Here is a 12,542-nt window from a genome sequence, read left to right on the forward strand (position 1 = left end):
TTTTTTTTATATCAATTCAAAATAAATAAATATTTTTTTTATTTATGGATAACTAATGTATGTTTTTCAGTAAATTAGTATTCATTTATTTTATTTTAAATCATTTGTTTTATTGTTTATACAGATGTTTTTACATAATGTAATTAAAATATTAGATTAATAAAAAATAGAGGCTTTATTTATAAAAAAAAAAACTACAATAACTTTCATAACAATCAAAAAATCAATTGCAATCAATGGTAGTCGAGATATATTGATTTTACTGAGTTAATGGTTTTTTATGTTTATTTTTCATATGATGTGCAACACCCGAGTGATGTGCAGCCCTGTAGTCACATCCGGGCCAACTGCACGCATAGGGCTTAACATTTGTATGGATATTCATATGTTGTTTGAGTTCCTCTTTTCGGATAAACTTTCGCTCGCATTGTGGCCAATGACACTCAAATGGTCGGACACCCAAATGACTTGAYCTGTGCTCTTGCATTCGTACCTTAACATTGACCACATAGTCACAGCCGGGCCATTGACACCGAAACGTTTCGGGTAGTATATCGTGATCGGATTGCCGATGTTTTCTAATCTGGCGATAATTGTARAACATTTCGGTACATCCCTGAACTGTACACTTGATTGTCGGCTCACTCGTGTGTATGGTAGCCAAGTGTGTCTTCATCGATGATTTGTTCATGAATTTACTTTTGCAGCCATCAATGTCACAGCTAAACAGTTCATCTTTGTGAGACAATCGATGCAATTGGTAACTGTTTTCAGTGTCAAACAATTGCAAGCATCCATCGTAGAAACATTTAAATTTTCTGAGAAGTAGATGTCGTCGGCGTATATGTCTAGTATAAGATGAAGTGGTAGTAAATGTTTTATTACAATCAATGTAAGTACATTGAAATGGCTGTGAATTGAAAATGGCCGGTCTGTGCACTAATTGGTGATTATGTAAACTTTTCAACTGTTTAAATGTTTTGCCACAATTGTCATAATCACATTTCAATGGTTTATGATTTTTATGATCCACTTGTTTATGTCGAACAATTGATTTGTATGTCTTAAATGATTTGATACAACCATCGATACGACATAAAAACTCGCCGTCGTCTGAATGATCTTCCGTTGTTGTCGTCATAATTGAATTATTAGCCGTTAGTTTCGATTTGATTATGGATTTCAAATCCGATACACAAAATGATGAAAGTGTTTGGTTTGATCCGTGTTTGRCTTTTTCGTGAAAATCTCTGAAAGCAGTAGTTTTAAACTGTTTATCGCAATTGTCGTAACGACATCTGGATGTCTGAGTGATGTTCGAGTCCTTCTTCTTGTGGTACGACTTTTCGTGATAATATCTACCACTTCCTCCGGCAAACATTTTGTAACAGCCATCGTAACGACACTTGAGTTTATTAATCTTTTTGGTTWTATCTTCGACTAAATCAGATGAACTCAATGTTTCTGTTGTCGTCTTTGCGTCCTTCTTCTTGCAATATAACTTCTTGTGGTACGACTTCTCGTGATAACATCTACCATTTTTTCCGGCAAATGTTTTATTGCAACCATCGTAACGACACTTTAGATTTTGTTCAATAATCCTTTTGGTCTTATTTTCGACAACRAAAAAAAATCAGATGAAATCAATGATTGATTATTTTGTGACAAAATTATTTTACCGTTAGTTTTGTTTTGATTATGGATTTCAAATCCGATACACGAATTGGTGACAGTGTTTCATGTGATCGKTGTTTGGCTTTTTCGTGATAGTCTCTGATAGCAGTAGTTTTAAACTGTTTGTCGCAATTGTCGTAACGACAACTCAATGTTTGTGTTGTTGTCTTTGTGTTCTTCTTCTCCTTCTTCTTGCAATACAACTTCTTGTGGTACGACTTCTCGTGATAACATCTACCACTTATTCCGGCAAACGTTTTATTACAGCCATCGTAACGACATTTAATTTTTTGTACGACAATCCTTTTGGTCTTATTTTCAATCAAATCAGATGAACTCAATGACCGATWATTTTGTCCATCATTTTCATCGATAATGTCTTGACTTTTACTATTGTCGACAACATGTATGTCTTCTTCATACTCACTATCCATACATTGGATCCCATTATTAATTACATCAATTGTGTCACATCTTAAAAGTTTGCAATTATTTTCAGCAAATGTTTTATCGTATGTTTGTCTGGAAATCAGATTCAATTGATGTCTCAATTGGTTGAACTTGTCTTCAGTGTTCAGTTGTGTCTCAAACTTCTTGTAAATCAAATTCAATTCAATTTTCAATTCATTTAAAATATTCAAACATTTAGTGGCAAACAATAACTCTTTGAGTAGTCGTTTGTTTTCAGCCATTAATTGATCCAAAATGTCATCAATTGTCACAACCATTGATGTCATCATTCATTCAATACATTCATTCAATAAATTGTTTTAATTTGTAATACAATTGACATTCAATTGACTAATATTTTGTTTGTTTGTAAACATTGACTTCAATTGTAGGGAACATTAAATAATATACAAAAAAAACTCAAATACTGACATTTACTTTAAATATAAAAAATATTTAATAATATTTAAAAATATTATTTAATGTTTTTTTTTAAATAATTATTAATTAAGATAATATACAAAATAAATTTTATACATAAAAAAATCATTATTATTATTAATAAATTAATTAATATAATTTATAAGAACTTAATGATTGATAAAATTACTGTAATAATAGCAAAAACAACAACAAAATAAATAAATAAATTTAAAAACAAATTATTTTATTAACATTTTATACATTATTATTATAATAAATATTATTAACAACAATAACAACAACAAAAAGATCTCAATAAACAAAAAATGTTATGATTTTATAACTTTATAAATCCCACAATTTTTTTTAAAACCATTATATTATAGTTATCATAGCATTGATTGATTGATTCAATGATTTTTCCATATTGTTTGGTGAACTTGTTTCATATGTTTGTTAATGTTTGAATGGCCAGCACTACGGTAGTCACAACCGGGCCAACGACACAAATGCGGTTTAACATTGTTATGGATATTCATGTGTTCAGTTAATTTAGTTTTATCGGCAAATCGTTTGCCACATTGTGGCCAAATACACGGGTATTTTTTCGTACCCGTATGGACACTCTTGTGCCGATACAATGTCGGTCCATAGTAGTCACAACCGGGCCAATCGCATCGATGATAGATTCTTTTACGCGGTGTCTTCCTATAAGGTATCTTATGATAACTATATTTATGTTTTTGCAGTTCGCAGTCCGAATGAAACAGTTGTCCACAACCGGCTACCGAACATTTGATTGTCGGCTCCGATAAGTGTTCGGCAAAATGTCGTTTCATTTGCGATCGAGTGTTAAACATACGCGTACAGCCATCGGCCATACATTGGACAGTTGGTTCCGAGTGAATCAATTTGTGTCGGTTGAGTACATGATTTTCTTTGAATTTCTTGTGACAGCCAATGATTGGACAAACAAACGGTCGATCTTCAGAGTGTACGGTCAGATGTTCGGAAAACTGTTTGTATGTTATGAACCGAAAGTTGCAACCGATGTAATCGCATTGGTAGTGATCGTTGATGGGTTCGGTGTGACAAGTGATCTGATGATAGGATAACTTGTGTTTCAATGGATACTTTTTACCGCAATCCGGATATTGACAACAATAGACTGTATCGCTGGTAATCAACCTCTGGTTACATAACTTTCGGTGTCTCAGGAAGTAGTGTTTGCCTCTTAGATATCGTCCACAAAGTGGACAAATGTATTTGTCTGTTGACGGGTCATAGCATTCATCCATTGGTTTTATATACTCTTCTTCGGCAAATTGATCCATAAGTTTCACTTTGTTGTTGTTTTTGTTCTTAACTTTGGTTTGTTTTCTTAATAAAACCGCCGATCTTTTCGATCGGCGATTAGTTTTATTATTGTATTTACGGCTATCGATGACAGAAACAACAGATGCATTGTCTTTAAACTTATTATTCATCACTTGTTCCGATTGATACACTTCTTGTCCGATTGTTTTATAAATATCTGTCTCATCTGATCCTACTTTACCGATACTATCTGTAGATCTAACCGATGAACGTCTATTGCAAACAATCTTTCTGTCGACGACATGACTGTCTTCCTCTTCATACTCATTATCTCTCAATTGGATCCTATTATCTATCACTTCTTGTAATAGTTTAAACTCATGTTTGTCTTCTTCATCGACAAGTTCTTCATATTTATCAAACAATTTCGTCAAAAATATCTTCAATTTGTTGGCAAACAATAACTCATTGACGAGTCGTTTGTTTTCACTCCACAATTGATCCAAAATGTCATCAATTGTCACAACCATTGATGTCATCATTCATTCAATAAATTGTTTTAATTTGTAATACAATTGCTATTCAATTGACTAATAATTTGTTTGTCATTTAACTAACACTTCAATCAATCAAATGTTATGTTTGTTTGTATGTAAACATTGAGAGTTCAATTGTGGGGAATGTTATGTCATTTATAATGTAATGTATTTTAAATTTACAATTTGGCGGAAAAAATATTATTGCCTCATATATTATACATTGAAAATATTATTTAATATAATTTATTATTTAATAAAATAAAACATTTTACTATTATAGTCATTATTTTATTTCATTAGTAATTATCAACTTTATTTGTGGTTAAAAAATAACTAAACCTATAAATAATAATAATTAAATATATCATAACATTTTATTGTAAAACTTTAAAATTTTATTTCTTCTAATTATTTTTCGCATTTATTATAAAATAATAAATAAATAAATATTATAAAATAATATATTTCCATACAAAAACAAATATAAAAAAGTTATAATTTTAATATAATAAAATTAATTGAGTAAAAATTATATTGTAAACTTAATTATGAATATCAAGCTAAAATATTAAATTCAAATAATTTATTTAACTTTAAATTTATGATAATCATGATTTTGTCGATGATTTTGTTTTGTGCACTTGTCTCATATGTATCCAAATATTTGTATTGTTAGCGCACCGGTAGTCACAACCGGGCCAACGACACGCATACGGCTTAACATTGTTATGTATATTCATATGATCGTTAAGTTTTCCCAAATCCCTAAACCGTTTGTCACATTGTGGCCAAACACACGGATACCGTTTCTCTCCCGTATGAACTTCCATATGTCTGGCCACTCGTTTACCGAAATATTCACAACCGGGCCATTCGCACCGTTTCATCGGCCATTTCCTTTTATACGATTTATTATGAATTAACTTTAGATGTTTTTTACGCTCTTTATCGGTAAAAAACTTATCCGGACATCCATTTACCGAACAGACGAGCATCGGTTCATTGCTGTGTTCAATCAAATGTCTCGTTAAAGCAGTTTTATGTCTGAACTTTCGTTGACATCCATCGACATCACATCTGAATACAACATTTTGATGAATAAGTGAATGTTTTTGTAAACTATTCGATGTTTTGAATGCTTTAAAACATCCACTGATGGAACAGATAAATGTCTTAATGTCTGAATGTTTACCATTAAGATGTTTCTTCATTTGATAGTCTCTTCTACACTTATACTGGCAGTCAGTGTACTGGCATTTCATCCACTTTATTGTGTGTCTCTCGTGAGTCAAAATTTTATGATATGATAGACCACTTCTGTTGCGAAAGTTTTTGTCGCAGCCATCGTAACGACACTTATATTTTTCATTATTATCTAAAATCAATTTCTTCTTTTGAATCTTGGGAACCGTTGGTTTACATATCTTTCGATGTGCTAAAAATCTCTTCAGATTTTTGTAAGATTTGTTACAATTATTTAGTCGACAAATATATGAATTGGTTGTCGAGTCAAAGCAATCGCTTTTAGTTAAAATCTTTTTATTTTTAATACCGTCGACAACAACTGTGCGGTCATCTCTAACTGATCCCACTTTACCGATAGTCTGTATCGATCTAATGGTTAAACTATTTTCATTGTTATTATTATTATCCATAATAATATTGTCTCCATTATTCTCCTTACACTTCAATTGTAATCCATTATTGACCACTAAATTTGGTAATTCTTTCGGCGCTAAATCAGATGGCAATAAACTATCATTTGTTTCAGACATTTGTCGACAATAGGTCTGAACCACATTATTATTATTATTATTAGTAGTAGTAGTATTGTTAGACAAACTAATTAATGATAACTTAGTTGTAGTTAATTGTGTTGAAGATTTGGCTTTAAAATCAGACACTTTGTGTCCGACATTATTGGGACGTATTATCAAAAAACGACGTTTAATTTGAATCCGATTGTCGGTCACTGATTGCTGTGGTTTCATCGGCAGTAAAAGTTGACCACTTTGTTGTTGACTACCATTACTACTACTACTACTACTACTACTACTTGTGATCAGTGTATCAGTTGATGTGTTGACAACAGTAACATCTTTGTGGTTATCAATGACTTGATTATTGTCCACAACTTCTTGTATATCTTCTGAATCAGATTTATCCACAACTTTTGTATCATTTGTATCGCTTATATCACATGTTTTCCGCTTAGATTCTGCAAAGTCTTTATCATGTCTTTGATCGCAAATATAATTCAATTGATGTCTCAATTGGTTGAACTTGTCTTCAGTGTTCAGTTGTGTCTCAAACTTCTTGTAAATTAAATTCAATTCTGATTTCAATTCATCCAAAATATTCAGACATTTGTTGGCAAACACTAACTCTTTGAGTAGTCGTGTGTTTTCACTCCACAATTGATCCAAAATGTCGTCAATTGTCACAACCATTGTTGTTATCATTCAATACATTCATTCAATTATTTTTTAAATTTATAATATAATTGACATTCAATTCACTAATAATTTTAATAATAATAAACACTTGAATTCATGTTATGTTTGTTTGTATGTATAAACACATTGAGAGTTCAATTGGTGGGGAATGTTATCTCATTTATAATGTAATGTATTTTAAAAATTTTCGTCAAAAATTTATTTTATATAATTTATAATTATAATTTAAACAAATATTACTGTATATACAGTATTACTGCAATATATTGTATATAATAAACAACAATATTATTAACATTTATATCATTTATTATTTAAAATTAAAACATTTTTAATGTATTGTAATAATTATTTTACAACATTAATATTATTGGCTGATTCCAGAAAAATCAACTATAATTTATTAATTTATATAATGTATCTATAAATATATATTTTACATATAATTTAATATATTAGTTACAATATTTAATTGCAATTTTAAAAAATTCAAATAATCTATTTATTATAATAACTTAATATATAAATTCATGAGAATCATTGTACCGATGATTGTGTTTTGTGCACTTGTTTAATATGTTTGCTAATATTTGAATGATGAGCGCACCGGTAGTCACAACCGGGCCAACGACACGCATACGGTTTAACATTGTTATGTATATTCATATGATTGTTAAGTTTACCCGAATCCCTAAACCGTTTGCCACATTGTGGCCAAACACACGGATATGGTTTCTCTCCCGTATGAATCTGCATATGACTGGCCAATATTTTACCGAAATATTCACAGCCGGGCCAATCGCATCGTTTCATTTGCTTAATAAATGCTATATTATGAATCAACTTTAGATGCTTTTTACGCTCATTAATGGTAAAAAATTTTTCCAGACATCCCTTTACCCGACATACGAGTGTCGGTTCACTGCTGTGTTCGACCATATGTTTTGTTAAATCAGTTTTATGTCTGAACTTTCGTTGACAGCCATCGACTTCACATCTGATTACAATATTTTGATGAATAAGCGAATGTTTTTGTAAATATTGTAATCTTTTGTATGCTTTAGTACATCCACTGTAGGAACAGACAAATGTCTTAACGTCCGAATGTTTGCCATTGAGATGTTGTTTCATTTGAAATTCGCTAAAACATTGAAACTGACAGTCAGTGTACTGACAATACAACCACTTTGTTGTATCCCTTTCGTGAGTTCTTCTCTCGTGGTCTCTCAGAGTGCCTTTCAGTGAATATTTCTTATCGCAGCCATCGTAACGACATTTATATTTTCCACTATTTTTATCGAAAATCATTTTCATCTTTTTAACGGTTCCGGGTTTACATGTCTTTTGGTGCGACAAAAATGTCTTCTTATTTTTRWAAGATTTGTTACAATTATTTAGTCGACAAATATATGWATTGGTTGTCGAGTCAAAGAATCCATTACTTATAATAACTTTGCGGTTATTTCGAGCTGATCTCACTTTATTGTTAGTCTGTTTAGTTAAACGTTTTTCATTGATTTTATTATTATTCACGACACAAGTCTCCTTATTGTCCATATTTTTACACTTCTTTGTCAGCAAATCAGCCTTTTGTTGATTAATACAATTTTCTTGAAATACTAATAGTTTTTTATGACTGTTAAACATGTGATTTGTTAAAGCATTTCGTGTCAGAAATTTGTTGTCACAGTCCAGACAYTTGTATTCAATAATATTATCTTTTTTATTACAAATCAATGAAAGATTAATTGTCTTATTGTTTGATTGAAGTCTCAAAATATTATTATCTCTATYTTCTCTTTCATTCAATTGTTCTCCTAATATGTGGTCATCTTTGGTCTCATTTTCTATAATTTCTGTATTATTTGATTGATTTATTTGAATTACATTTTCATTTTCTTCACGTCTGATATTATCATTTAATTGGATCCTATTATCCATCACTTGATTTGTTTTGTTTCGTCTATTTTCTTCATTGATATCTTCTTCCAAATCAATGTCAAAATCTTGTGTATAATTCATATTATCACTACTTATGTCATTCATTGTTGTCTTTGATTTAAATCTTTGTTCATTATCTTCATCTAAGTTGACATCATTTAAATGCAATCCTTTATCTCGTCTTTGATCGCAAATATAATTCAATTGATGTCTTAATTGGTTGAACTTGTCTTCAGTGTTCAGTTGTGTCTCAAACTTCTTGTAAATCAAATTCAATTCTGATTTCAATTCATCCAAAATATTCATCCATTTGTTTGCAAACAATAACTCTTTGAGAAGTCGTTTGTTTTCACTCCACAATTGATCCAAAATGTCATCAATTGTCACAACCATTGATGTCATCATTCAATACATTCATTCAATAAATTGTTTTAATTTGTAATACAATTGCTATTCAATTGACTAATAATTTGTTTGTCATTTAACTAACACTTCAATCAATCAAATGTTATGTTTGTTTGTATGTAAACATTGAGAGTTCAATTGTGGGGAATGTTATGTCATTTATAATGTAATGTATTTTAAATTTACAATTTGGCGGCAAAAATATCATTGCCTCATAAAATAGTATTTAAACAGTACATTATCATTACCGTAATATTTATTATTTTATTATCAATTTACTAATTAGCATTTTATGTAATTAACATAATTTATTTGTGATCTATTATATTATATTACAGTATAAATATAAAAAACATTATTATAAACTTTAATTAGATTTTATTTTAACTTATAAAATATTATTATTAGTCAACATATAAATGCTATTATTGAACATAAATGTAGAAATTTTTATTTAAAAAAATTGTTGTCATATAGTTATAAAAAAAAAAATTTGCACTAAATTAAGGTTAAAAAATTGCWACTAAATTATCTAATTTAAAAAAAATAATTATATATACAGTATATTATTAGTAAACTGATAGTATAGTTTAGCAATCAATTGTTGCTCTTTTGGTGCACTTGTTTAATATGTTTGTTAATATTTGAATGATCAGCGCTCCGGTAGTCACAACCGGGCCAACGACACGCATACGGCTTAACATTATTATGTATATTCATATGATCGTTGAGTTTAGTCGAATGTCTAAACCGTTTGCCACATTGTGGCCAAACACACGCATACGGTTTCTCTCCCGTATGAACCTGCATATGACTGGACATTACAGTACCAAAATATTCACAGCCGGGCCAATTGCACCGTTTCATTGGCCTAAACCTTACTTTATTATGGTTTAACTTATGATGCTTTTGTCTCTCTTTATCGGTAATAAATTTTTCCAGACATCCCTTTACCCGACATACGAGTGTCGGTTCACAGCCGTGTTGTTCGTCCATATCTCTCATCAAAGAATATTTATTTCTGTAATTTCGTTGACAACCATTATATTTGATTACAATATTTTGATGACTAAGTGAATGTTTTTTTAAATTTTGTAATGTTTTGAATGCTTTAGTACATCCACTGTWGGAACAGACAAATGACTTAACTTCAGAATGTTTGCCATTGAGATGTACTTTCATTTGGTGATCGCTAAGACATTGAAACTGACAGTCAGTGTACTGACAATACAACCACTTTGTTGTATCMCTTTCGTGATATATCCTTTCGTGGATTCGCAGACCACTTCTCCAATRAAATTTCTTATCGCAGCCATCGTAACGACACTTAAATTTTCCACTATTTTTATCAAAAATCAGTTTCTTTTTTTGAATCTTTTCAATGGGTTTACATATCTTTTGGTGCGACAAAAATATCTTCAAATTTTTKATAGATTTGYTACAATTATTTTGCCGACAAATATATGAATTGGTTGTCGAGTCAAAGCAATCWTTACTTGTAATCACTTTATTGTTTATACACTTATCATCAATTGTGAGGTCATCGCGACTAACTGATGGCTGCGGTTTCATCGGAGGTAAGAGTTTAACACTTTGTTGGTCAACTACTACTAATACTATCAGTGATCAGTGTATCAGTTGATGTGTGGAAACAGTAACATCTTTGTAGTTATGAATGTCTTGATTATTGTCAACAACTTCTTGTATATCTTCTAAATCAGACTTATCTACAATTAGTGTATCATTTATATAATTTTTTGCTTCATTTGCACAGCAAAAAATCGAAAATTTTAGGATTCATAAAACTGAATAAAAAAATAATTTTATGTATAAAAAGTGATTTTCATTTAACTGAATATTTAAAAATGTTGTTTTACATAAAACTGCACAAAAAATAAACACTTTAATGCATAATGAGCTCAATTTTATGTATTACTATGTAAATTCATAAATCTGCAGTTTTTAAAAATTTTTGTGATGTTCAAAATAACGTGACAATAAATGCCAGCATTTATTGTCACGTTATTTTGTGAACAGTATTTTTTTATTTATTTCGTCATTTGCAGCCATTTGTATTAAATGTAATTATTTCATACCATATGCCATATACTCAATACAATGGCTTATCATTTTGATGATATAATTGATATATCTTCTGATCAATCTTCAGATGAATCATCAGATGATTGTTTTTTTTTGTTGATTACGAAGAAAACAATATCGACATAGAAAGTCGACCCGAAATTGAAACAAACAATGAAAAGTCAATTGATAACAAAAATGAATCAAATGATATGCCAATGGTTTGGTCTAAATGATAATTGTTGGGAGTATTTGAGAAAAATGCATTGACAGTGAACGGCATTGATTTTCCTTTATATGATAAGCAACCGATTCATAGATATCTCAAATCACATCCTATTTCATATACTTATGAAAGGTAATATTATTAAAATGCAAGCATTTTAATTTAATTATTTTTTGTTTTAAGGTTAACGCAATGTTTAAACATCGCTTTGGAATGTCTTTAAAAACATTGCACATAATATATGAAAATCGGCTAAAATTATCTCAAAATAGACAAAACATCTCTTTTAAATAATAGTAAATTAATGTATTATTTTATAAATGTTTGCATTTATTTTAACTTTTTATAATTTATTACAGATTTAAGCAAAATGATGACATTTATCGCAAACTTTGACGGCTAAAAACGGAACCGAAGAGAGTTTATTGAAAGAATAAATGAAGTCCAAAACAGGTTTAGTGATTACAAACGGTGATTGCTGTAAAACTGTATTATAATGAATATAACTTTTTATTTTATGTATTTATATGTATTTAAATAATGTATTTATATGAAAAAATACTGTATAATAATTAATATAATTATAAATTTTGGGTATTTTTATAATTTTTTAAATGTATAAAAATAAATAAAAAAGTGCATTAAAATAAATTTTATTATTAAATTTTTACATAAAAATACTTTTTTTTATTTATAAATATGAATAAATAAATACATTATTATACATAAATTTATTATAGGCTATGCATTAATATGTAATTTTGGTTTTAATTTTGTGCAGATATCTGCACTTTTTTATGTAGATATATGAAAAGTGTTTTACGCAAGTGTGTAGATCTATGCATTTGTTTATTAACAAAGTGTATGACATAAAAGTGTAGATATATGCATACATTTTATTATTAAAAAAGTGCAGATAAAAAGTGTAGATATCTGTATACAATTTTATAAAAAAATGTATAAGGATGTCTCAAATGGCATAAAACTGAATAAACGCATCATTTTTTTCTTGCTGTGTGTATCGTTTAT

General features: G+C 29.4%; 5 protein-coding genes across 5 annotated transcripts; all 5 read right to left on the minus strand.

Moving 5' to 3' along the window:
• Positions 1 to 259: 259 nt before the first annotated feature.
• On the minus strand, positions 260 to 2,428 carry LOC128954732 (zinc finger protein 62 homolog). Its single transcript, XM_054300329.1, has 2 exons — positions 1,680 to 2,428; positions 260 to 1,609 (listed from the first exon to the last, which is right to left on the minus strand). The coding sequence occupies exons 1-2, from the start codon at positions 2,412 to 2,414 to the stop codon at positions 260 to 262; spliced, it is 2,085 nt and encodes a 694-aa protein (XP_054156304.1). The 5' UTR covers positions 2,415 to 2,428.
• Positions 2,429 to 2,905: 477 nt separating this feature from the next.
• Positions 2,906 to 4,489, minus strand: LOC128954790 (zinc finger protein 675-like). Its single transcript, XM_054300389.1, has one exon. The coding sequence runs from the start codon at positions 4,404 to 4,406 to the stop codon at positions 2,958 to 2,960; it is 1,449 nt and encodes a 482-aa protein (XP_054156364.1). The 5' UTR covers positions 4,407 to 4,489; the 3' UTR covers positions 2,906 to 2,957.
• Positions 4,490 to 5,011: 522 nt separating this feature from the next.
• LOC128954735 (zinc finger protein 143-like) lies at positions 5,012 to 6,853 on the minus strand. The gene has a single exon (XM_054300330.1). The coding sequence runs from the start codon at positions 6,851 to 6,853 to the stop codon at positions 5,012 to 5,014; it is 1,842 nt and encodes a 613-aa protein (XP_054156305.1).
• Positions 6,854 to 7,396: 543 nt separating this feature from the next.
• Positions 7,397 to 9,202, minus strand: LOC128954736 (zinc finger protein 429-like). The gene has a single exon (XM_054300331.1). The coding sequence runs from the start codon at positions 9,200 to 9,202 to the stop codon at positions 7,397 to 7,399; it is 1,806 nt and encodes a 601-aa protein (XP_054156306.1).
• Positions 9,203 to 9,802: 600 nt separating this feature from the next.
• On the minus strand, positions 9,803 to 10,896 carry LOC128954737 (zinc finger protein 143-like). Its single transcript, XM_054300332.1, has one exon. It carries the CDS (start codon positions 10,775 to 10,777, stop codon positions 9,803 to 9,805), a length of 975 nt encoding a protein of 324 aa, XP_054156307.1. The 5' UTR covers positions 10,778 to 10,896.
• Positions 10,897 to 12,542: the final 1,646 nt, after the last annotated feature.

This window comes from Oppia nitens, unplaced genomic scaffold (assembly GCF_028296485.1).
Source record: "Oppia nitens isolate AA-2021 unplaced genomic scaffold, nextdenovo-longstitch-racon4-pilon3 scaffold29_pilon_pilon_pilon, whole genome shotgun sequence".
Lineage (NCBI taxonomy): Eukaryota > Metazoa > Arthropoda > Arachnida > Sarcoptiformes > Oppiidae > Oppia > Oppia nitens.